Source organism: Limanda limanda, chromosome 17 (genome assembly GCF_963576545.1).
Source record: "Limanda limanda chromosome 17, fLimLim1.1, whole genome shotgun sequence".
NCBI classification, from domain to species: Eukaryota; Metazoa; Chordata; class Actinopteri; order Pleuronectiformes; family Pleuronectidae; genus Limanda; species Limanda limanda.
Window position 1 is genome coordinate 12,794,805 of NC_083652.1, and position 22,947 is coordinate 12,817,751.

Sequence of the window (22,947 nt, forward strand, 5' to 3'; positions counted from 1 at the left end):
AATAATAGAATATACAAAATAAGCCTTAATAGATATAAAAGTTCTCACATTGTACAAAAGACAATATTTCCCCAATATAGACAAACATACTCATTTATTGATTTACAAATATCAATTTCCAACAACAGCCAAACCAATTTTTTACACCACAGTTCACATACAAACGTATCAACATGCAACACAAGAGAAAAAAGGCATCGTGAACCAAACGTGGTGATGAACACAAACCCAGATAAGTCACAACAGGGGAAACTATTGACTAATTTCATAAGAACTACACACATCTCATAGTGATCACAGAGCTAATGGCAGGCAACATAGAGAACACACACACTCACACAATAGAGAGCTGAGGTCCCGCTGCACTGGGTTAGCTTCTGTCTCCACAAGCTTCCTGTTTAAGTGTGTTTTTGCCTTGAGGGCCTTCTTTCATCTTTCCTCTGAAAAGCTAATGTGTGTTACGTCCACATGCTGAAAGGATGTCAACTCCATTACAGTGTTGGCTATAGAGATCTGTGCGTCTTTACAATATAACCAGGCCAACACTACTTTTGTTTGCCTTGCTGTCATATTAGTGCGCTAATAAATATATGTTTAAATGTTACTGTAGGTTAATATTCAATGTGGTATATGCACAGAAAACCACAGTATCGTGGTCCAGGTTCACTTGTCTGAAGAAGGCTGCTGTAGCAGACCAGGACCTCAGCTACAAGACTATAAACTTAGTCTTCTACCTATCCCCCAAATTCTGTTTCTGTAGACTGAGCGATGTAAAACTGGCCAATAAATCCGTCACCTCATCCACCTGTAGAAAAACAAATATCTATGAATTGATGAAAAACAAACATACAATGAATCCTCACATGAACATACACATTAACTACATCAGGTCTTGGTCGGGCTCAGACAGAGGAATGCAGCCTGAGATGCCCTCGGATGTGATCTGTGAATGTGGGTCTCACCTGCTCTTTGGTGCGTGTGTGCTGCAGCTGTGTGGAGATGTGTTCCAGCCTCTCTTTAGCTTCACTCTGGCCCATTAAGTTCAGGTATTCCCTCAGCATTTGAATAATCTAGGAAAGACGGTCACGTCATGATCTGTATGTACTCAAGCATCCAGTTCTGATTCGTTAAGCCAATGGAAGGAGATGCTCTCTCTCTACCTGTGTGACTTCCCCTCTCAGGGTTTCTAAGCTGCGAGAATCTCCCTCCTGCAGAATGTTGAGCTTGGAGCGAGCGAGATGCAGCGGGGTCCTGCCTGCTCGGTCGAGGGCGTCCACACGGGCGCCTTCACAGAATCAATAAGAACAAATGTCTCCATTACATATACCTGGAGAGCCTAACACCCTGCTGAAACTTCTTCTTGGCTACAGACACCTTTTTGATATGTATGCATGTATGTATTTTTAGCTAAGTGGTAAAGATCTCTACTTTAATGGGAAGCTGAGCAATATGTATTCACAAAGAATTCAACACTACAGCAGTTGCCTCACCTCCTCTCAGCAATGTGGTGATTACAGGCACATGGTTTGTACAGGCCGCTGCACAAACACAAAAAGTACAACAACAGAGATAGTTCAGTCATTTGTTGCATCACAAAAAATACTTTATTTCACTCTGCAGTATATGTGTACTTTTTAAAACAGGCCTGTGAGCTGCACAGCTGTGCGTAGGAGTCAAGCCACAGAAAGATGCACGACTACAGTGCTGTTTCATGTGTCATCGTGGTGATTGTTCCCTTACCCAGATGGAGGGGGGTATTTCCCAGACTGTCTCGCTGGTTGGGGTCAGCGCCGTGGCTCAGCAACAATTGCACTTTATTCACATGGGAAAAAAAGAAGACTTGATAAATAAATTGTTAACTCTAATTGTTCCTATATATGGTAAGCTGTAAAACAGGACAGTTGTTCTGTGTGTTGGTCAAGGACACTTCAACAGGATGGATCATCGCTGAAATCTGAGTTTATGCTCTTTGCAACCGTCATGCAGCATAATGTGTAATTCTTCATGCTACCGTCCTTCCATCTTCACAGCTGTCAACCTACCGATGTTCTCGTTGCCATTGCAGGAGGAGAAATGAAGAGCTGTCCTTCCCTTGTCGTCGGCTACACACGGGTCTATGTCGTCCTGCAGGAGTTTTCGAACTGCAGGAACACAACTTTATTAACAAAAACTCTCAAAAAGCCTTCTGTTACTGCTTGAGTGAACTACAGAATGACCTTCCTGATCATACCTGTGTCAATATCATTACTGTTGGCTGCTTCCCTCAGTCTTTTCACAGCTGTGGAGATAAGAGATTCAAAGTGAGACGCATGTAAATGTTAGGTCCACAGGGGTCGCACTGGATGTCATCAGGCAAACAATGACAGTATTGACAGGGACACTGGCTTTACACTTTAAAAACAAATTGGCAGCACATAAAACTACTGTACACTTCTCATCTGTGTACAATGTGCCTGTTTGAGATTTAACTAGATAACTGCTATGAGTCTATTATGTTTTGAATATTGAAATGTTAAGTTCGTCTGTTTCACAATGAATACCTGTCTCTGTTTGGTTAGATTTTATTTGCATAGCGACAAATTATAAACATTCATGTTGTCAAGGCACTTTACATGAGGTTGAGACAGCCATAAAATGAACGAAGACGACAACAGAACATGTGAAAGTATAATAACAGAATAAAATAGGCAATAAAATAAAATTTAAATACGGAAGTCATGTACTTAATACTCACATGTTACTACAGATACAGTATAGATGAACTATACAGTATGAATATGAGAATAACAAGGTACTGAATCGATGTAGTTTGTATTTTCTAAAGCTTTCACTGTCTCGATGATTTCAGAGGACATTACATTTACTTCCTAGAGATGAATTACAAACCATAAATACTACTTGCCTAACTTTAAACTACACCTTTAACTAAACTTAACCTTATTCCAGTCTAACCTTAACTTTACTTTAACTGTAACCTAACCTCCTGAACCTAACTTTAAACTCACATTAACCTAACCTACACTTCACCTTATCCCAGTCGAACCTGAACTTTAACCTAACTTTAAAACATGTCTTCACCGGAGATGATTCCCTCTCTTACCGTACACATCCTTCCCGATGGGCCCCAGGCTCCTCCCGGCTCGGTGCTGTCTCCTGGCCCGGCTACCCCCCGCCACCTTCCCCAGCTTGGTGGCCCCTCCACCGGGGACACTGAGCTCGGCTCGTCCCGGTTCCCACAGCAGGTGCAGGTACCGGAGTTCTTTATCGTCCCTCGGTCCGACTCGACCCAGAACCACCTTCCCCTCCCCGATGCTGCTCATCCCGAAGCCGACCGCAGCCGAGCCCGGGTCCTCCATCCGGTCCTCCCGGGCCGCCGCCTCCCGGGGCTCGGGTCCCGGCTCCACCATGTACTCCCCCTCGGAGCTGGACGGGTCGTTGTCCGAGGCGGCTGCTGCGATCGGGCTCCAGCCGTCCATGCTTCACCCGGACATATGGAGGCTGCTCCTACAACAACACACGGTGCTCGCGCCTCCAGGAAGAAAACACACCGGACATCAACACGTGAACATCAGGAATCCATCTTGTTCTCAGCGTCCGGTGCAGCAGCAGCGACTGGAGCCATCGGTCGGTTCGTCCTCACAGATCCTCCCCGGTCAGAGCGTCTCCATCCCGGGGAACGAGCTGTGTTTACACCGATGCTTTTACCTCCACGGAACCAAAATGTCTCCTGGTTCACGTTTTCCACATTTCATCAGTCGGAGGCAGTAACACTCGCTTCCATTTGACAATTGACAGCCTCTGTGCACTGACGGCCAATCAGCTTCCGTCTTCTTCAGCTGCTCCGGACCAATAGGAGCAGTGCAACCTAAGCAGCCAGTCACATTTTACGAGTGACAGGACTGCGCATGCGCACTGTGAAAATAACAATTGTTAAATACTTCAATATTTGTTTATGATTGTATTTATCTTTACAAAAAAAATTAAGAATAAAATAAATAAACAAATAAACAAATAAATCAATCAATCAATATATCAATAAATCAATATATAAAATAAACTAAACCAAAAAACACTTTGTTTTCCCTCTTTAATGTGTATTTATTCAGGTAATGTCACTTAAACTGTAAAATGCATAATCGTTGTGTAACACCCACCCTCCACTATATAGTTTCATATCACCCACATGTACATCAAGTGATAATGGCACATATAATAGATATATATGTATATTTGAGGAATGCTAAGGGACAAGCCACCTCTTGCTGAGGAGCAGTGGTTTCCAACCTGCGGGTTGGAGGCCATGTGATATGTCTGAGGGATTTAACCTGAAGGAGAAACACATTCTACTTATTAATATCAGATGATCCTCTTATTTTAACTTTTTTCTTTCTAGATAGTAAATAACAGGATAATTTGACTCATTCAGGTCCATTAAAATATCAAAATAAAGCAAGGAAAAATCACTCTTTGGTTCAAATAGAAAAGTGGTATAAATCTGCAACTGGGTGATGAGGGGGTTGCAAGCAGGGAAGGCTGGGAACCAATATTCGGTAAAAAATATTTGGTGTTGTGGAGTAAATGATTATTGGTGCTGGAGGTAGAAAGTCTGAGGGGCACATACAGCATCATAGGCTTTAACACGCTTCAGTAAAACAATCAGAGGTCAAGTTTCAGTCCTGAAGACACAGCGGCTCCAGTATGTGCCAGGTAGCTGGGGAACGCTGGGTCGGCGCCCGATGTGCCGGCGTCCTGCTCGGTGGGCATCAGTCCAGCGTCGTGTGCGTGCTGCCACAGCCGACTGTCGTGAACCACACCCTGCTGCTTCAAGTATCCCTGCTGACAGAACAGCGGCGGCTTGCGGTGGGTGAGGGTCCAACGGAAACACGATTCTAAAAGATGTGATGAAACACGGGAATGATTCACCGTCGCCCTCTGCTCTGCAGTTATTCAAATCACTCAGTGAGAGGCGCAAAGTAAAAGTTCAATTTTTTCATTTTCTGAGCATCAGTGTTGTTTCAATTGACCTGAATTTAAAAGGTAACAGGTTCATAAACTGAGAATCAAAATGGAAAGACAGGTGGCTGTGGTCCAGGAGGAACAACAGGTCGTCCACTAACCAGAAGGTCTGTGGTTTGATATACATTAATACAGACCTCTCTCTGTAAATAGAGGCAGCTGCTCACATGCTTTACCTGCATAGAAGGCCCTGAGGTCGGTCTGGACACAGTGCTCCAGGAAGCGCCGCAGAGGCTGGATGTGAGATATGGGACTGTCCCATTCTGTGAGGAAGTCTTCAACCATGTGATGAAGAGCCTTAGGCCTGGGCAGCGGCCAGCCACTGGGACGCAGCTTAATTTCTTCCTCTGGAAAAAAAAAGGATCATTTGAAAATGGTTTGCCAGTGTCTGAATTAGTATTTTCTGATTTAATACTCAGTATATTCACTTTTCAGAGAGATAACTTTAATAACTGCAGTGGTTCTGCATGGAAAAAGTACATCTACTTCTTAATGGCAGCAGAATTCTTACTCACCAGTAGGAAGTTTGTCGTAATAGTATAAAACAGGGTGCAGGAAGTTGGATTTCCAGGCTTTGGTCCAGTCGGTTTCCGCCCTGTTGCGCCCCAGGAAATCGATCTTCTTCTTCCCGTACTGCATGACGAGGACGATCAGTCCCTGGCCGGACACCTCATGACCCGAGAGAGCTGAGAACTGAGGCAGCGCCTGGACTGGAAACTCCTCCACGTATTGACAGTGAGAGCTGAGAGTGGAAGAGAGAGGAAATGAGAGGAACTGGGATGAGGAACAGCCACCGTAGCTCTGACCTTATGTGTCACTTTTAAAGTTATCAACAGAAAACTTATACTCAGCAAACGACAGCAGGCAGATCTCATGCAAGTTATAACTGATGATATCACATGGACTCACCCTCGAAGAAGTATAACATCCCCGAGCACCTCAAACATTTGGTACGTCCCAGAGGCCTCGCCGGCCCGCTTCAGGATCCAGGACTGCAGCTGCGTGGTCAACAGCTTTGTGGATGACCAGGGGTTGCCATGGTAGCGGTGTTCAAGTACGCGATGAACAGCTCGTGCTGTGGCAAAAAAAAATCCCTGATAACTCCTGCGTCATTTGTCACACTGTCAAAATATTTCAAATCAGTTTGACTGTTACCTGTGTAACGGAACCCGTGGATGAAGCCGCCGGCAGACTGGCGGTGGTCTCTGGAGTGAGCAGCAGTTCCCAGCACAAACAAGCCGGGGGTCTTCTTCCCTTCATACCAGGCCGTCACCCCCGGCAACCTCCCTTTTGCATTCTCACTGTTTGGTGGGCAGGCGGAGCTAAAGAGAGAGTTATCTAAACAAAACATCTTATATATGTAATATGGGAAAAACACAGTAAGTCTACATGAATCTCTACCTGTCAAATACGCTGAAGTTGAATCGAAACCCAAGGCATCGAATCACACGGTCGTAGGATTTTCTCATGGAGAAGTTGTCTATGTGATACGCTGGCAGCTCCTCTGCAGTCGCATCAGAGCGGTTCCTCTTCTCCTGGTTCTGTATGTACTTGTTGAGAGTCAGGTACAAGTGTCTCTTCTTCTTCTTCTTCTCTGTCTTATTTCCTCCTGATCTCCTCCTGCCCTCCTCCTTTCGCTGAACGATAACCATTTTCTCCAGCTGAGCCTCCACCAAACCATCAAGAGACTTCAGCTGGTACGTGTCCAGCAGCTCATTGTTCACAGCTCTGAAAAGCAGAGAAAATATTCATGTTTAAAATGGAAACCTCCAATTTAGAACAGTTGAAACTGAAGCTGACGGTTATTATGATTTGATTAAAGATGTATGTCTACATACAGAATAAGTCCTGATAGCTAAAAGAGACAGATCCAAGTGGGACAAAATTTACAAACTTCACAGAAATTCAAGTGCATAGAAAATACTGGGCATATGCACCTTTTTGTTTAGTAAACAGCTATAACACAAAATCCACTTTAAATATATCTAGAACTAATAAGAGGTGAATAAATCCTTTAAAAGTTAATGTGTTCTTCACTGAGCTAAACCACATTTTTAATAATCCTGACAAATAACAAAAGAAACAAACAAATAAATGCTCCTTGTCGGATGTAATAAAGTCCAGATCCAACAAGGTGGATGTCCTGGATCATCTTGTGTGATTGTGTCTGATGAAAGTTTGGGAACCACTGATGTTAAAAGTTACAGAGACAGAAAATCTCCCACATCTTCATCTGTACCTGAGGTCTCCGACATAATGCGTCTGCCACGCCAGTCGAACGGGGCTGGAACTCAGCATGTGCACCCGGCTCGCCCGTCCCATGATGCTCTGGGCCGTTTCAAAAGCAGAGTTCCCCTTCCCCAGAATGAGCACGGCCTGGTCCCTGTAGTCGTCAGGGTTGGTGGAGATGGACTCATATCCCTCAACCAGCTCAGAGCCGACGAACTCCACCTGCTGAGGAACCCACAGGCCTGTGGCCACCAGGAGGACACTGGAGGGGGGGGGGGGGGGGAGCACAGACCACACAATGCAACTCACAGTCCAAACAGAAAACGTTCACCACAGGTTCAGTGTGAAGACAACTACCTGCATTTGTAGTCAGATGCATGTTGATCAGTGAGGACGTAGCTCCTGCCGGTGGCCGACTGCGTGGCCCTGATTCTTCCGATGTCCACGCCGTAACGCACCCTCAGCCCGAGCTCCTTCTCAAACAGGGACAGGTACAGCGGGTAGGCGTCGGCTGGAGGGTAGAACTCGCTGCTCACCCGCTTGAACAGGAGGTCGCGTCTGTCGCTCAGCAGCGAGTTCCAGTCGTGGCGCAGGTTGAACTCCTGGTTCTGCCTTCCTGTGTGGATCTTGTTAATGCTTATGAGCTTCCTGTGCCTGGGATACCTGCACACATACACACAAACACACACACCCAACAAGAGCAGAGCGGGCAAAGGTCAAAGAGGATTCAGGAGGAAACACAGTCGTCCTCCATGTTTTTCACAAAGTCTCTCACTTGTGGAAGAAGCTGCCCGGCCCTGCGTTCCTCTCCAGGATGATGTAGTCTCTTTTAGCTTTGGACAGGAAGTGTCCCATCTGCAGTCCTGAAGGCCCGGCCCCCAGGACGCAGTAATCAAAGTGCCGGGTGACATTATCAGAGGAGGATTCGACCCAGCCGACCAACACAAATAGGAGGAGACAAGGAAGGTTCGAATCCATAACCTGAGGAACAGGAAGGAATGTGGTAAACATAGGATATAACATACGGCTGGGCAATAAAACAAAATCAATATTATCCCAATTTAATTTCTATCAATAGCAACGATAGAAAAGTCCAACAACGATCAATATATTTCCTATGTATAGATTTTTTGTATTTCATTTTTTGGTATCTGAATTCAGTTCATTTATCATTTGGATCAGGTTTATAAAATGTTTTGCTGTTTATCACGTTTCATGTTTAAAACCACAACCTTCACTCAGATCTTGACAGAAATAATAATGTGACATTCATCGTGATATCGACTGACTTGAAGATTTTTATCTCGACATTTTTAACCCATTAACCATATCATCAAGCCTTGATATAACACGAAAAAAATAACACGATAATAACATATATTTATAAAACATAAAGAAAAATAGAATATAGCCGCAAATTAGCATGATTTCCAGTTTTTAAGATTTTGGGAAACAAAAAATCCACTTTGCACACAAGCGTAAAAGAGTGGTGTAGAATAATTTTATGATATTCTTATTATTAACATCATTATGTCTATTATCATCTCTCAGTCTGACCAAATTTCATTTTAACTTCACACAACTGTTCCTGCTCTCTCTCTCTCTTCTCTCGCCCATGTTCCTCTGCTCTCCCCCACCGGACGAGGCACATGTCAGCTGACTCTCACTCCGGAGATTTCTCACTGTTATAACGAAGTTTCAGATCTGAGCTTTTTCTTTGTGGGAACTGTTGTGTTTCTCTATAACATTGTGATGTAAACTGCCTTGAGATCATGTGTGTCGTTATTCAGTGATGCACCTAAACAACTTATTTAGTTATATACATAGAAATAAGTGTGTTAACTCTGTTACATGTTGTGTGTGAACGCGCCTCTGGGCCACGATGAGGCCTCGATGCTCTGGATCACAACAACAAACACACGATCACATACATGCTCATCACATGTTACCAAACTAAAATCTGTGAATCTCAGATTCCTGCTCTTGCTCCGGAGACCCCCGGCTCTGCCTCCACTCCGCTGCCGGGCTCGACTCACTCTGCGGCGGCTGCGGCGGCTGCCATCGACCGCTGATCCAGATGTGAGGTGTGAGAATAAAGAAACCCGCGTTACCTCTTATATCCGTGGATCCGTCTGGGTTCCAGCGAACATCCGACCTGCTACATGTTTACTATCCCGCATTTTAACCCGGGTCAGTGTGAGATTATCAAATCCCCCATGAAAAAATCCACAAGCTCAACCCACTTCCCCCTTTGGAGGAGGAAAACCAATGGATGGCTGCTGTCACCAGGGGGCGTGATTAGGAAATACAACAGCACATAGAGGAGCAGGCCTCTGGAGGAAAGATGAGACCCCCCCACTCCCCCAAGACCCCCCAAGAAGTGCTCTTCACAGATTTAAAATAATATTCATCAGCATTTTTTCAAAGAGGAGATCTGCAGAACCAGAGAGGACAGATGTGTAACATGTTTAAACTTGATGTCAGGGATAAGTGTGAAATGTTTTTGGCTGCAGGAGTCAGCACTTTAGAATGTGTCCTGATAAATCTTACGTATAAATGTATTTGCTCAATGACTCTGATATTCTCAAATATCAGGGTCACATGAGTCCGGTTCCAAACGGTGGATCAAGTTTCATTAGGTTTGTCTTTATTGATCGAGAAAATCTTTAATCTCCAAGTGTCAATAAAGACTGTAATTGGAGTGGAAGTGTAAGGTCGTTTCAAATTAAAATCAAGCTCAGGTAATGTGCTTTGATAAGTTTACTTTTACCAGAGTAAAGATCATAAATAATAATAATAACAGCATTTATATAGCATTTATATCTAGAGGTTACAGTTAGTGTTTTGTTAAATATATGGCATAAAAAACAAGACGAATCAATAATAAAAAAAAAAACATTAGAAAACAAACTAAATCTGTTAAAAATGGTTTAGATCAGCCATTGGAAAGATATACTATAATACCTTAATTCAATATTTATTCTCAGGTAAGTGATTCCTGATTCACCCTAAGTTTCCAGCCTTAACTGATGATTTCTGCTCCATCATGGTTTCTGCTTGCATATCGACACATTGCTTTGTCATGTTAAGCAGCAGCAGGAAAGTGAGTCAGCACTCACACTTCCCATCTGACTCACCATTTGTGTGTATAAAAGAGGCCTGAGAGGTAGGCTCGCTCAGAGGAGGAGACAGCTGAACCTCCAACAGCACGAAGTAGACGAGACCCCCCCCTCCGATCACAGGTAAATAAATCACATTGCACTGTTCTGTAGCTTCTCATTCAGATCGAATGTAAAACCAAGTGTTTGTTACAGTCTGCAAAGATGGAGAACATGAAGCACGCGAGGAAACAAGACAAAGAGGACGTTGGCAGGTATGAGAGCTGAGTCATATGTGTTGAAAATAACTTTGAAACTTGTGTTTTTTATTATAGGCAGCTAATTATTAGAGTTTTCAAGATATGATAAAAGTTCCTCCTGCATCCTGTCTTGTCTTCAGGGATTTATCGGAGCAGATTAAAGCAGCAACCAAAGAAAACCACGTCAGAGCCGAGAACACGCAGCTGATGCTGAGCTACCAGAAGGGTCAGATCACTCTGCCACAGTACAAGGTCAGTTCTGCTCTCCGGCCCGATCAGTGAACTCTGGAAAAGTCAGTCAACGTCCTGTAAAGTGTTTTTTAATCACATCTCTCAGGTGCTGCTGTGTTCCCTCTACGAGATCTACAAGGTCCTTGAGGAGGAGCTGGACAGGAACTCCACCCATCCAGCTGTGGCACCCATCTACTTCCCTCAGGAGCTGGCCCGTCTGGAGTCTCTGGAAAGCGACCTGGAGGTTTTCCTGGGCTCGGACTGGAGGAAGAAGGTGATTGTTCCCGCGGCAACACACAGATACCAACAGAGGCTGCGACAGGTGAGGGAGCTGCTGAGTCATGATCCATCGTTCCAAAACAAACAAACAATCTGATTACAGGCTTTAACTCTACAGATAGGTGAGGAGAACCCGGCGCTGCTGATGGCCCATGCCTACACCCGGTACCTCGGTGACCTCTCAGGAGGTCAGGTTCTGGGGAAGATTACCCAGAAGTCCCTGGGGCTGAGCGGCAAAGAGGGGCTGTCGTTTTTCTCCTTCCCTGGCGTGAGCAGCCCAAACCGCTTCAAGCAGCTGTACAGGAGCCGCATGAACAGCATCGAGCTGAAGGAGGAGGAGCGGAGGGAGGTGCTGGAGGAGGCCGTGGCCGCCTTCGAGTTAAACATCCAGGTGAGGAGACGCACACTGAAGCAGCAGGGGATTGTGGGAAACATGGGCAGGTTCCCTAAGAGAATGGTCAGATGAGATGCTGCCACGTAAACAGCTTTTTCTCTTTACATGAACCTGAATATGATCATAATTAAAATAGGAAATAATCTAAGTACTTGCGGAGCATTCTCACACTTTATCTTGACATGTCGTCTGCTGTGTGCTTTTGTGTAAATACATGGAAAGTGATACTAAACCCTGCATGTGCACACACACACTTGTCCGATAAAGCAGATTCACAACCAGTACTGAACTCACATCAACTCCTAAGAGGAAGTGAATCTTAGGAATAAATGCCGAGCAAGCACAGCTCCGACTTCATAAAGGTTTCTGTATCTCGTTCTCCTGCAGGTTTTTGACGACTTGCAGAAAATGCTGAGTGTCACGATGGCGACACCGGACCAATCACAGAGCAGCTTCGCGGCGGCCGTGCTCCCGTCTCCACAGATCAGCCAGTTCACCATGAGGCTGTGTGTCGCTCTGGCCACTGTCGTCTCCGCCACCAGCACTTTGCTCATCATTCAGTACAACAAGTACGACTGAGAGTTGTGTCCAAGCATTTTATGATCCAATCACAAGTGAATCTGTGAATCCATCAACTTGATGTCTTTCTATATGTATTTTATAATAAACATTTACTAAGTGAAAACTGTCTGAGTTGCCTTTTTATCATTGAAATGACGAAAAACACAAAATGAAACTTAACATTTCAAATACTTTATTAATTTTTTTACAGAGAATGAAGACACTTAATCTTTATATTGACAAAAAAAACAGCATCTACAGCTGAACAGTTTTATCCAACAACTTTCTTTATAACATCTGATGAGACTGTTGTTGCCAGGATTTAAGATTTTACTGAGTCAGTCAGGAAACAAACACAGGAAGAGCATTCACCGTGACTGAGACGAGAGATTACTGGTAAATACAGAGAAGCACAAACATGGAGATAAGAACTATTTACATCAGCATCAGTATAGTGGAGACACTGGAGACGCAGGTCGCTCTACTTGACTCTGTAGAGAACCTTCCTCTGCATGCGGTGCTGCATCTCTCCCCTCCTCAGCATCAGGTGCAGGACCTTGTAGACGGCGTGCTCCGGATATTTCTGTAGACGGGAGGAGAGTTATGTGAGACTTGGAAGCCACTTCTTCTCTGCTCCAAAATGGCATCTCTATTCTTAATTGACCCCCAGTCTGTGTTTTTACACGATTCCCCATGACTGACCTGTTTGGTGAAGTCCTGGACGATGCTGTGCTCCGACACCTGGGAGCCGATGGCGAAGCGTCTCTTCATCTGCTTCTCGATGCGCGAGATCATTTCCTGGTCCTCCTGAGACGTGAAGCCCTCCGCACCTGAACACAACATGTGGAGACACGTCAGAGCAGGAAACTCAAATGTTTATCTGAGTTACAACAATCATCCATCTTTAGTGTTTGGCCTCCCCCTGGTGGACTGGATGGAAGCAGCTTGTTCTAGCTCAGTAACACTCTGTGGTGCATTTGTGTTCCAGTGCGACACCCTGTTCAATATGTGGAAATCTGTATTTGCATTTAACAAATCAAACCAAAGACACGCACCTGACAGGCTGCCGGACATTGCAGCGTCCAGTGTGGAGACCTGGAAGAGTCGGAGCGCCTCGTCCACCTCCGCCTCTCCAGCCACCGCCTGCAGCTTCATCTTCGCCAGAGACTCTGCGATTCGCACGACCGCCTCCAGCTGCCTGAAGAACCACAAACACAAGGTTTATAAGAGCCTGAGAGAGTCAGAGGTGTGAGATCAGGTGCATCACAGACGTGGGTGCGGTTGACAATACCTGACAGTGATGGGGATGGAGGGTCTTTTGTCACTCTCTCTCTCGTGCTCCCTCGCTCCGCTCCTCATCACCACGTATCTGTTCTTCAGCTTCTCAGCAGCGGCAGCAGACAGTCGGGGGCCACATTTACTGTGAGCAAACATCCAGGTCAAATTAAAGCAAATCCAATTCAGTTAGAGGCTTCCAGGAATAAAATGCTTTGTGTGTGTAAAGGCAGATGAACTCACACTCTGGCATAGGCGATGTATTTCTTATAGGTGGCCAGTGGGATCTCTCCCTCAACACCCTCTGTCTGCGTGTGAGCACTGAGGTGAACGTTCATCACGTGACGAGCCAGAGTCTACGAAGAAACAAACATCACTGTCAGGGAATGAACTTTTGATCTGAGGATTTAAAAAGCAGGTGAACCTCCGGCCTCCTCACCATGTCTCTCTCCGTATCGTGGTGGTCCTTGATGATGAATATCATGTCGAAACGGGACAAGATGGTGGGCATGAAGTCGATGTTGTCTTCGCCCTTTGAGTCGTCCCAGCGGCCGAACACCGAGTTGGCCGCAGCCAGGACAGAGCAGCGGGAGTTCAGGGTGGTGGTGATGCCAGCCTGGGGGGAATCAACACGTTAGAAAGTCCCCCAGGAACAGTGTGTGTGTGTTTTTTAACCTGTTAGTACTTAAGGTGCCTGAGAGTTTTCTGATGAGCTGACAGAACTACAAGCATTTACAAAAACTTTAATTTCTCAGCCTCTGAAGTGGAAAGAGACATGAAATAAATAAAATTTGATGGCTTAAAAATTTGGTTTTCATTCTAAAATGTTTTTATCAATGAAACTCCAACCCTAACCCCCTTCGCAGTCTAAAAGCGCTAACAAACAAACTACATTTCCAATAATGAACATCTGGCTGATACCTTAGCGATGGAGATGGTCTGCTGCTCCATGGCTTCATGGATGGCCACTCTGTCGTCTTCTCTCATCTGAAGAACAAAAGCAGAGGTTTGTTTTTAACCCCGTTTGACAAATGAAAAGATTAATAAACAGTTCCTGCGACTCAAACTCTTCGTACCTTGTCAAACTCATCGATGCACACGACTCCGCCATCAGCCAGCACCATGGCTCCGCCCTCCATGATGAACCCTCGGGTGTTGGGGTCTCTGAGCACGGAGGCAGTCAGACCAGCAGCACTGCTGCCTTTACCTGAGGTGTACACCTGAAGGCACAGGATCCAGACTCAGTGTCAGGGGGTGGATTTAAAGATCTAGCAGTTTATAACGAAGACAGATACCAGAGAACATAATTACCCCGATAGGTGAACATCTCTCCACAAACTTGAGCAGCTGTGACTTGGCCGTACCCGGATCTCCCAGCATCAGCAGGTTGATGTCGCCCCTGCGGTTGAGACCATCAGGCAGCCTGAGGGACGGGGAGTAAACACTTTAATACACCTGAGGGAGGAGGTGGATTTACAGCCACTGTAGAGATTGAGAATGTTTTTACCTTTTCCTCGAACCTCCAAACAACAGGCAGGTGATGGCCCTTTTCAGATCGTCGCTGCCGTAGATGGAGGGAGCGATGGAACGCGCCAGAGATTCGTAGATGTTAGGAGACGCCGCCAGTCCTCTAAGCTCCTCCTCTTCCTGCGGTGTAACTGACCCAGTGGCACCACGTCCTGCACGAGACCAACATCACATTAACATCTGAATTCATCCAAGAATGCACCACGCAGATACACAAGAGATTTAGAGATTTAATGCAGAAAATCATGTTCACCTGTTCCTTCCGTGTCCACCTGGATGCCGATCACTCGCAGGTAGGACGCACGGATGCCCACACCGGAGCTCTTCTCTCTGCCGTAGGTCTTGGCAGCAGCCATTTTTTTGATGGAGAAGATTCCCATGATGGTCACCCTGTTGCCCGGGACCACACGGTCACACAGATACCTGAGAGGAGGAGCACACAGGTTAGCTTCTCAGTCGCAGGGAGCACTGGCTCGTGGATGAAAGTGGAACGGGCTCCTCACCTGTCGGCGTAGAGCTGCATGTGCCGCGGCATCTCTCCGTGAGGCACGGCGTCCGGAGACTCCTGCAGCCGCAGCGTCTGGAAGTCCACGCACACGCAGCGGTCAGGGAGGATGAAGTACGGGTCGATGGGACACTTCACGCTGCCGGCGCCCTCACTGAGACGAGAGAGTTTCCAGAGAGTTAAACACGAGGAAATCGAGTTGGAAAGTAAAATCCTGTCTGTCTCAGGGATCTGGTGAAACTCACCTGTTGCACTTGCGCGGCAGAGCGTAGCCCTGCAGGCCGGGGGGCAGAGGGATGTTGCTGATGAGGTTGCGGCAGCCGCGGCACTGCAGACACACCTTGGTGGCCTTGGCCCTCACGGGTGTGGCCGATATGATGATGCCGTGCACCTTCACCAGGCGAGACACCTGCTCCGACTGAGCAACGACAGAAACACAATTTGACCGAGCTGTTGACAACGAACGGAAGAAAGGATGAAACATAAAAGGAGGTGAAGGAAGTCGTTACCTTGAGGCAGCGGATAGACGCGTGATGAGCGTCGCTTTTCACCATGACCTGGATGTCCTCCACCGTCTCCTCCCCCACAGGCCGGGGGCGGGTCACCTCATCAGCCACTTCCTTTGCAGCTTCCTCCAGCTGTCAATCACAGCAAATGGTCAGAGGAAAACAATCAAATAGAGAAAATCATGAAGTTTTACTTAGAGAGCTGAGAAAGTGAGGCGATGTGGATCTTAGTAGAAGACGCACCAGTGGAAGGTTCTCCGTGGGCAGCTTGTAGAGACAGTCGGCCAGATCCTCCTCAAAGCTGGCGAGGTCCTCCATCTCCACCTCCACCCAGTACTCCCCCAGGGTGTAGTGTCGCTTCAGCTCATCTCTGAACAAAACAAAAACATATCAGGAATGTTACTGGAGAACAAATCTCATGCTGCCTGGAAGAGAAGGGACCACACATACTTATCAATACTGTAAGTCAAAAAACTTTACTTCAGAGTTGGTTTAGAAAGTCAAATACCTCCAGAGAATTTTGTCTGAGCTGTTTGAGTCATTGCTGAAGATATCTCATAAATAACTTCAACAGAAGTTACTGATCAGTGTACAGTCAGATACGTGGACAATACTAATGTACTACTTTGTTAATGGCTGCCACACGACTGGACAGTGTTCTCACAGAAATAGAACAAGTTTGAAGATGAGATTTCTGCAGATGTGACAGCATCAGTCCAGATGTTATTGTTTAAGAGTGAATGCAAATGTAGCAGAAAGAATAATCCCTGATGTGGGTCAAACCCCAGTTATTATGAACCCTACATTTCCCACAATGCAACTCTGTGTGCATATTGTCCTCCCTCACTTTGGCTTAATGACATCAGGGTTTTTACTTTAGAGACTTTAGAGAATCCACATCGTTTATCTCTTATGAATTATTATACATGGCTTTATTCGGCCTTTGCCTCACGGTGAATCCATATGTTTGCAGACCACGTGCCTCCTCCTAACAGTCCCACATGACACCATCACTGTTCAACCACATCTGGAGTCTCACCTGTATTTGTACGTGAACCCGGTTCGGTCCGTTCCCACTCGGAACTGCCGGAGGAACTCACGGAACCGCTTCTTGATCTGGGTCCGCTTCAGCCCCCCCTCATCGGGACCGGTTCCCTCTCCGCCTCCGAAGCTGTCGCTGTAGTAAACTCCCGGATCGTCGAAGCCAGACATTCTTCAGCGAACTGGGAAACTTTGAATTCAGTAAAAATAAACTGGGATGGAAGGAAAGTGGCGGAGCACGAGCTGCTCTGTTCCGCGGCAAAATCTCAACTCCTTCCTGTCGGTTTCCCGCGAGCCGATTCTCGCGCCGCCCCCTCTTCTGACATCTGATTGGCTCAGAGCGAAGGAGGCCCCCTGCCATTGGCCGAAGAGACTCAGAGGAGGCGCGGCTTCGAGAAGAAGGCGGAACTGGGGAGCAGTGGTGGCGCGAAAGAGACAAGAGAGCCGGCTCCTATTGGCTCAAGAGACACCAACTGGGCGTGGTTATTGGTTAGAGGCGGGGCTGGTGAGTAGTGATGGCGCGAAAAGTACAAGAGAAACACGAGGAGGAAACATGGAGGAAGTTTTTAAAAACTAAGTGAACTGAAAAGATAAAGGTGATTTGATCTGAAACAAAAGAAAAACAAACCCTCGAACTTAATCAGTTTATAAATTATACTGTTATTGACAATTTAACAATTTCTATCAGTTGATCTGAACATTAACACAAGTATCTCAATTGTATACTTAAGCACAGTACCTGAGTAAATGTACTTAGTAACTGTCCATCACTGGCTAGACTGACCAAAGACAAATAAAGACTGACAGCAAAGAATAATCCAACGTGGGTCAAGATATAGAAATTCCCTTTTCTTTAAATGTAATAAATAAAACTGATACTTGAGACTATGTATCAGTCTACTATCAGTATCTACTAAGACAATGTTCAAGGACAAAAGAGAATAATACAGCATCAAAAAGGACATCTACTCTTTCCATCCTAGTTTTTCTTTAATACTTTACTGAATATATCATAAGTGTGTTCACCAAAGGTTTCTATCACGTCACCAAATCTAATCATTTTTGCACAGTAAAGATCACACATCCAAATAAAGAAATAATAAGCAAGACACACATTTGACTTGAAAATCTTTAATGTTTTTCATTTTCTCTATGACCAGAATGTTGCAGATCTGCTGTTGGATCTCGACAAAGCAGCTCTACTGAGATGATATGATACACAACATAACTCATTCATAAATGTTGGCAATGGCAAAAAAATATGCATTTTATTTTTAGTAACTTAAAAAAAATATTTGGTTCTTTCACTAGTTTTAAAGTATAAGTTCAATGTTTACTATGATAAGTGCTGACAATGCTAAGTTATGTCTAATAGCACCATTACATTCTTTATGTTCTTAATTATTAAAAGACCAACCTGCACTAAGCTTGACTGACTCGTCCAAATAAACTTGTCTATTGTCGACAGGTAAAAAAAACTGAAAAATGTTGTTGCTCTCATTAAATTAATGGGAAATAAGGAGTAAACAGCCCTTTTCTTTTAAATACACATCTACACACGTAACCACACGTACTTTATTAAGCCAAGCACACACACACACACATACACAACATAAACCTCTGTAACCAATATATCCATCATAATCATTCATAGGTCTCGAGTAACAGGCAGCAGGCTTCACGGTTTCTATGGCATCGGCTGATTCTCCTTTGCCTGGCGCCCTCAGGAGACGACGCCGTGCTTCCTGCCCGTCTGGATGAAGGCGTCCACGCAGCGGTCGATGTCTTCGTCCGAGTGAGCCGCGGAAATCTGAACACGGATTCTGGCTTTGCCCTTTGGTACGACCGGGAAAGAGAATCCAACCACGTACACTCCTGTGGAGGGAAGAGGCGAGTTAACAGAGCCAGAGAGCATTTTATTCATCGCTTTTCAAATGATAAACAGTTAATCTGGTCCTGTACAGTGTTTACAATTCACATTCACACACGCATTCAGGGGTTTGGTCTTAAACTGGGCCCTAGTTCTGAATGCAGACTGGAGGAGCCAGGGATCGAACCACCGGCCTTCTGGTTGGTGAGTGGAAAAACTTCTCTACCTCTTAACACCCACAGGGTTTATCTAATGTTCAGCTGTGGTTTCAGGTTTTCCCCCCGGACTCACCCAGCTTCAGCATGTCGTCGGCCATCATGGACGCCAGCCGCGCGTCGCCGAGCATCACTGGACTGATAGGGTGAGCCGAGCCCGAGATGGTGAAACCAGCCTCGGTCATGTTGTTCCTGAACCTGAACAAACAGCAGAGAGACAAATGTTATAGTCACATTCACAAGCTGGACTTCATTCAGCCGTCAGAAGGTAAAATTACTCTTGTTAATCCTGAACATTTCTTTAGGCAATGTGAGGATGAGTCAATGAAAGACAATGCATTGATTTAAAGTTTGTCTTTCTTGTTTGTTTTGGCTACATCATGTCTTCATGTACTTTTTCATAAATACATCCATATAAAGAAAATCCAGATGAGGCATCTGCAAATTCTGATTTCGATGATGTCCAATTTTCTGGCTGTAACTGTTTTTATTTACATGTTTATATTTTTCTAGAACAATCTTTGACCGGAGAGAGAAGTCTCTTCAAATGGATTGTACCCAAGCATAATGAGAATAAAGATCTTTCATTAATTTACCTTCATTCTGAATAATGCTTTGTTCAGCGAGTTGTTCAGCGAGTTGCATAATGTGGCCTGAAGGTTGTGTGGGAGTTTCCGAGGAAGGTTTTGTAACTAGATGCTGGGAAATGTAAATTTGTTCCCTTTTCTCATCAAGAACCTCTAAGCTGCAGACACTAATTAAAGCTTATTTGTGACTAAGATCAGGATGAACATGTTTCTCCAGTTTCTTCACTAAGATGTTTACAGTTTCCATTTCCTCCTTCAGCAAACTGTGTCTATATGGACCTTTTTAAAAACATCTTTTCTAACAGAAGGCCGACACCACAATAATAAGTTGCTTCTGAATTTCTGAAAATGTTCCAAAGACTTTGCAAAAGACCTTGACCTGTTACTGCTGACACCAGCTGCCACTGGGCTACCAGCAAAACCAACAATAGCACAAAGCTCCACCCCCCAACCCCCACTCAGAACAAACGCACCTCATGGTTTTGGCCGTCATGCTCTGTGCGATCTCATTGGAGGCGAGCAGCAGCTCCACAGCCCGGGCGGCACAGCCCACCACAGGGGGGGGGAGGGAGTTGGAGAACAGATAGGGCCGTGAACGCTGCCTCAGCAGGTCTATGAGGGGCTTCGGGCCGACTGTGTAGCCCCCTGAAGAGAAACAGTGCAGAGAAAGAGAAAGAGAGAGGGTTACATCTTATCCCAATAAGCTACTTTCAGAGCAGATCATACACCAGAAGCTGTTGAGGACTGACCTGCTGCTCCACCCAGTGCTTTCCCCAGGGTGGAGTTCACAATCTGAACTCGGTCCATCACTCCCAGCAGCTCGTCCGTCCCTCTGCAAGTCACAGTTCTCATCAATGAACAAACTGAGCTAATCCACCATTTCAATATACACTAATATAAATGTATATTCTTTGTATTTTGGATGACTCGGCACGTTACTCACCGGCCCCGGGCCCCCAGGAAGCCGGTGGCGTGGCATTCGTCTATAAACACCATGGCTCCGTACTGTTCAGCCAGGTCACAGATTCCCTGTAAGGGCGCCACGTCTCCGTCCATGGAGAAGACGCCGTCTGTGACGACCAGGCGCATCCGAGACGACTGAGGAGGACGAGACACGGTGAAGAGTCAGTGAAGCAAACACAGTCAACTGTCCTCAACACTTAGATGTCCTTAGTAACTGTTGCTAGGTGGACTTCTTCATCCCTGCCTGGCTCATAGTGGTGACGGCATGTTTCAGATTCTGAATCACGTGGTTTCCTGCAGCACAGGAAGAGATCCACCCACCTGTGACTCCTTGAGCTGGACCTCCAGATCCTTGAGGTCCATGTGTTTGTAGCGAAACCTCTTTGCTCGACACAGACGGATCCCATCGATGATGGAGGCGTGGTTCAGCTCGTCAGACAGCACCGCGTCATCCGGGCCCAACAGAACCTGGGGTGACAGGGATTTGAGGCCTCGTTGAGCACAACAGGAGAGATCTTCCTCGACTCAGTGTAGAGTGGAAAGCGTGTCGTACCTCAAACAGCCCGGCGTTGGCATCGAAGCAGCTGGCGTAGAGAATGCAGTCTTCCCTCTCGTGGAACTGTGCCAGCTTCTGCTCCAGATCTTTGTGCAGATCCTGTAGATCACAGATCATCAGTGCTTCTAATCATCGTCTTGCACGAGTTAAAGGTGCAGTTTGAGTGTTGGAATGATCGTACCTGTGTCCCACAGATGAATCTGACGGAGCTCAGTCCGGCGCCGTGCGACTTCAGGGCGTCGATCCCGGCCTGAACCACATCTGGATGACTGGACAGGCCGAGGTAGTTGTTGGCACAGAAATTCAATATGTCTGAAAAAGGAAGTTACAGAGAACATGAAAGATTGGAAGGTTGTTTGATTGTCCATGAAATCAAGATAATAAATGCAGACATTTAAGCAACAACACAACAAAACGACCAGGTCAACACATGAGAACAAAGAGTGACAACGCAGTCATCTCTGGGGATTTAACACACGTGACCAGAAGCCAAAGAGCCGTTCATAAATCAGCAGAGTCAAACACTGGCGAAGGTTCATCCTGGAGTGTAAACACCAACCTGCTGTTTGGATCCATGAGCAGCAAACAGGTTAGATATTAGTATCTGAGAGCACATATTAATAGTTTGCTCACTTTTTGTTATTTACGCAACTTCTCCAGAATCTGTGTCTCCCTCAGTTGGCGCAACACAAAACTTCTGATTCATGAACTGGTCACTTCCTGCACTGTCACCTCCTTCTTACTGGTATTTTACCACGAATCCAAACCATCCATCCAACTTTCTTCTGCTGCCTTCATCATCTTCATCAAATCTCCAGACCACATCCCACCAGTCCTCATCCAGCTTCACTGGCTGGAAGCTGGATGAGATAATGTCCCCATGCAGGGAAATTCACTTGTTTTCGTGTGTTGTGTATGAGATATCGAAATATACGTAGACATATATGTCTACGTATATTGGCAGGTATGTATGGGATATGTATGAGTATAAAAATTGCATTAATTCCCCATTGGATGTTAAATAGCAGTATACTAATGTAAAACTATTTGAAGGATGTATGTAAACAAGTGTATTGTATAAATTCACAATAGTATACAGTATGATACGAATGTAAAAAGGTATTAACAATATAAAATAGGAGGATTTCACGATGAGAGCTTAACATATGAAAATAATATAGTATAATAGGTATATGTTCAATAGAAACTCATGTATTGTAGAGAGGACATGATATATTGTCCTTGAGTTCCCTGAAAGGCATCACAGTTATTATTATTACTGTTATAACAAATCTATTTGTTAGTAGTTATTGACTTTAGGTAGTTATTTTAGATTGGATTTAGATTAAAAACTTTTTCACTTCCTATTGAACCAACAAGCTCGTGTCCACCAGTGTTTTAAGGTTAATTAAATTGAGTTGATTGAAGTGACACAAGAAGAAAACACGAAGTCAGATCAACAACAGCAAACAGCCACGTTTCTGTGTGCGTGGTGCGTTTAAGGACCCGCTCTCCCCCTCGTAAATCTCCCCTCTGTCCCTCTAAACTCACCGCCTCGGCTTCCGTCCACGTTGATCCGCGCCCCCTGCTTGGACGTGATGATCCGCTCCGCCTTCCACGTCCCGGCGGCTCGGATCGAGTCCAGCTCGGCCTCCAGCACCACGCGGGCCGCCGCCACGGCGCCGTAGGTCCGGCACGGAGCCCCGGCCGAGGCCCGCCGGAGCAGCCCGCGGGCGGAGGGCACCAAACCCCGGGCAGCTGTTCCGAGAGACATGACGCTTAAAGTGTGGATGAAGCGAAACGTGCAGAGGAAAGGAATCTGTGATTCCTACAC

The 22,947-nt window shown here is 45.6% G+C and overlaps 5 protein-coding genes across 5 annotated transcripts; 1 reads left to right on the forward strand and 4 right to left on the reverse strand.

Moving 5' to 3' along the window:
• Positions 1-77: 77 nt before the first annotated feature.
• Positions 78-3,764, reverse strand: ankrd54 (ankyrin repeat domain 54). The gene is made up of 8 exons (XM_061089715.1): positions 3,101-3,764; positions 2,231-2,278; positions 2,043-2,141; positions 1,741-1,812; positions 1,491-1,538; positions 1,161-1,285; positions 963-1,070; positions 78-805 (listed from the first exon to the last, which is right to left on the reverse strand). The coding sequence occupies exons 1-8, from the start codon at positions 3,474-3,476 to the stop codon at positions 731-733; spliced, it is 951 nt and encodes a 316-aa protein (XP_060945698.1). The 5' UTR covers positions 3,477-3,764; the 3' UTR covers positions 78-730.
• A 309-nt stretch (positions 3,765-4,073) lies between these two features.
• On the reverse strand, positions 4,074-9,469 carry foxred2 (FAD-dependent oxidoreductase domain containing 2). Its single transcript, XM_061089617.1, has 10 exons — positions 9,357-9,469; positions 8,021-8,226; positions 7,603-7,908; positions 7,256-7,507; positions 6,418-6,744; positions 6,172-6,338; positions 5,926-6,091; positions 5,532-5,758; positions 5,193-5,363; positions 4,074-4,889 (listed from the first exon to the last, which is right to left on the reverse strand). The coding sequence occupies exons 2-10, from the start codon at positions 8,221-8,223 to the stop codon at positions 4,657-4,659; spliced, it is 2,052 nt and encodes a 683-aa protein (XP_060945600.1). The 5' UTR covers positions 8,224-8,226; positions 9,357-9,469; the 3' UTR covers positions 4,074-4,656.
• Positions 9,470-10,437: 968 nt separating this feature from the next.
• On the forward strand, positions 10,438-12,150 carry hmox1a (heme oxygenase 1a). The gene is made up of 6 exons (XM_061089618.1): positions 10,438-10,487; positions 10,560-10,618; positions 10,744-10,855; positions 10,941-11,156; positions 11,232-11,504; positions 11,895-12,150. The coding sequence occupies exons 2-6, from the start codon at positions 10,569-10,571 to the stop codon at positions 12,084-12,086; spliced, it is 843 nt and encodes a 280-aa protein (XP_060945601.1). The 5' UTR covers positions 10,438-10,487; positions 10,560-10,568; the 3' UTR covers positions 12,087-12,150.
• Positions 12,151-12,297: 147 nt separating this feature from the next.
• On the reverse strand, positions 12,298-17,093 carry mcm5 (minichromosome maintenance complex component 5). The gene is made up of 16 exons (XM_061090403.1): positions 16,921-17,093; positions 16,125-16,251; positions 15,885-16,013; positions 15,621-15,793; positions 15,374-15,529; positions 15,124-15,293; positions 14,851-15,022; positions 14,655-14,766; positions 14,420-14,563; positions 14,265-14,330; positions 13,783-13,959; positions 13,587-13,699; positions 13,360-13,488; positions 13,124-13,266; positions 12,771-12,898; positions 12,298-12,651 (listed from the first exon to the last, which is right to left on the reverse strand). Exons 1-16 carry the CDS (start codon positions 17,091-17,093, stop codon positions 12,550-12,552), a joined length of 2,214 nt encoding a protein of 737 aa, XP_060946386.1. The 3' UTR covers positions 12,298-12,549.
• A 1,271-nt stretch (positions 17,094-18,364) lies between these two features.
• gcat (glycine C-acetyltransferase) lies at positions 18,365-22,908 on the reverse strand. Its single transcript, XM_061089413.1, has 9 exons — positions 22,665-22,908; positions 21,295-21,425; positions 21,111-21,212; positions 20,879-21,025; positions 20,538-20,692; positions 20,344-20,426; positions 20,068-20,239; positions 19,084-19,205; positions 18,365-18,797 (listed from the first exon to the last, which is right to left on the reverse strand). The coding sequence occupies exons 1-9, from the start codon at positions 22,885-22,887 to the stop codon at positions 18,646-18,648; spliced, it is 1,287 nt and encodes a 428-aa protein (XP_060945396.1). The 5' UTR covers positions 22,888-22,908; the 3' UTR covers positions 18,365-18,645.
• Positions 22,909-22,947: the final 39 nt, after the last annotated feature.

What these genes read in the sequence shown, in the direction of transcription:
- ankrd54 (XM_061089715.1), bottom strand. Translation starts at nt 3,476, where the DNA reads ATGGACGGCTGGAGCCCGATCGCAGCAGCCGCCTCGGACAACGACCCG. An exon ending in CATCGGGAAGGATGTGTACG is followed by an intron (nt 2,279 to 3,100) that starts GTAAGAGAGGGA and finishes TTATCTCCACAG; the next exon opens with CTGTGAAAAGACTGAGGGAA. An exon ending in CACCACATTGCTGAGAGGAG is followed by an intron (nt 1,286 to 1,490) that starts GTGAGGCAACTG and finishes GATTCTGTGAAG; the next exon opens with GCGCCCGTGTGGACGCCCTC.
- foxred2 (XM_061089617.1), bottom strand. Translation starts at nt 8,223, where the DNA reads ATGGATTCGAACCTTCCTTGTCTCCTCCTATTTGTGTTGGTCGGCTGG. An exon ending in CCACGGGTTCCGTTACACAG is followed by an intron (nt 6,092 to 6,171) that starts GTAACAGTCAAA and finishes TTTTTGCCACAG; the next exon opens with CACGAGCTGTTCATCGCGTA. An exon ending in TTACGACAAACTTCCTACTG is followed by an intron (nt 5,364 to 5,531) that starts GTGAGTAAGAAT and finishes TTTTTTTTCCAG; the next exon opens with AGGAAGAAATTAAGCTGCGT.
- gcat (XM_061089413.1), bottom strand. Translation starts at nt 22,887, where the DNA reads ATGTCTCTCGGAACAGCTGCCCGGGGTTTGGTGCCCTCCGCCCGCGGG. An exon ending in CGTGGACGGAAGCCGAGGCG is followed by an intron (nt 21,426 to 22,664) that starts GTGAGTTTAGAG and finishes TTCCTTTTTCAG; the next exon opens with ACATATTGAATTTCTGTGCC. An exon ending in CCAACGCCGGGCTGTTTGAG is followed by an intron (nt 21,026 to 21,110) that starts GTACGACACGCT and finishes CTGTCACCCCAG; the next exon opens with GTTCTGTTGGGCCCGGATGA.
- hmox1a (XM_061089618.1), top strand. Translation starts at nt 10,569, where the DNA reads ATGGAGAACATGAAGCACGCGAGGAAACAAGACAAAGAGGACGTTGGC. An exon ending in GACAAAGAGGACGTTGGCAG is followed by an intron (nt 10,619 to 10,743) that starts GTATGAGAGCTG and finishes TCTTGTCTTCAG; the next exon opens with GGATTTATCGGAGCAGATTA. An exon ending in ACCAACAGAGGCTGCGACAG is followed by an intron (nt 11,157 to 11,231) that starts GTGAGGGAGCTG and finishes TTAACTCTACAG; the next exon opens with ATAGGTGAGGAGAACCCGGC.
- mcm5 (XM_061090403.1), bottom strand. Translation starts at nt 17,093, where the DNA reads ATGTCTGGCTTCGACGATCCGGGAGTTTACTACAGCGACAGCTTCGGA. An exon ending in GGTGGACACGGAAGGAACAG is followed by an intron (nt 15,023 to 15,123) that starts GTGAACATGATT and finishes GGTCTCGTGCAG; the next exon opens with GACGTGGTGCCACTGGGTCA. An exon ending in TCCAGGACTTCACCAAACAG is followed by an intron (nt 12,652 to 12,770) that starts GTCAGTCATGGG and finishes TCCCGTCTACAG; the next exon opens with AAATATCCGGAGCACGCCGT.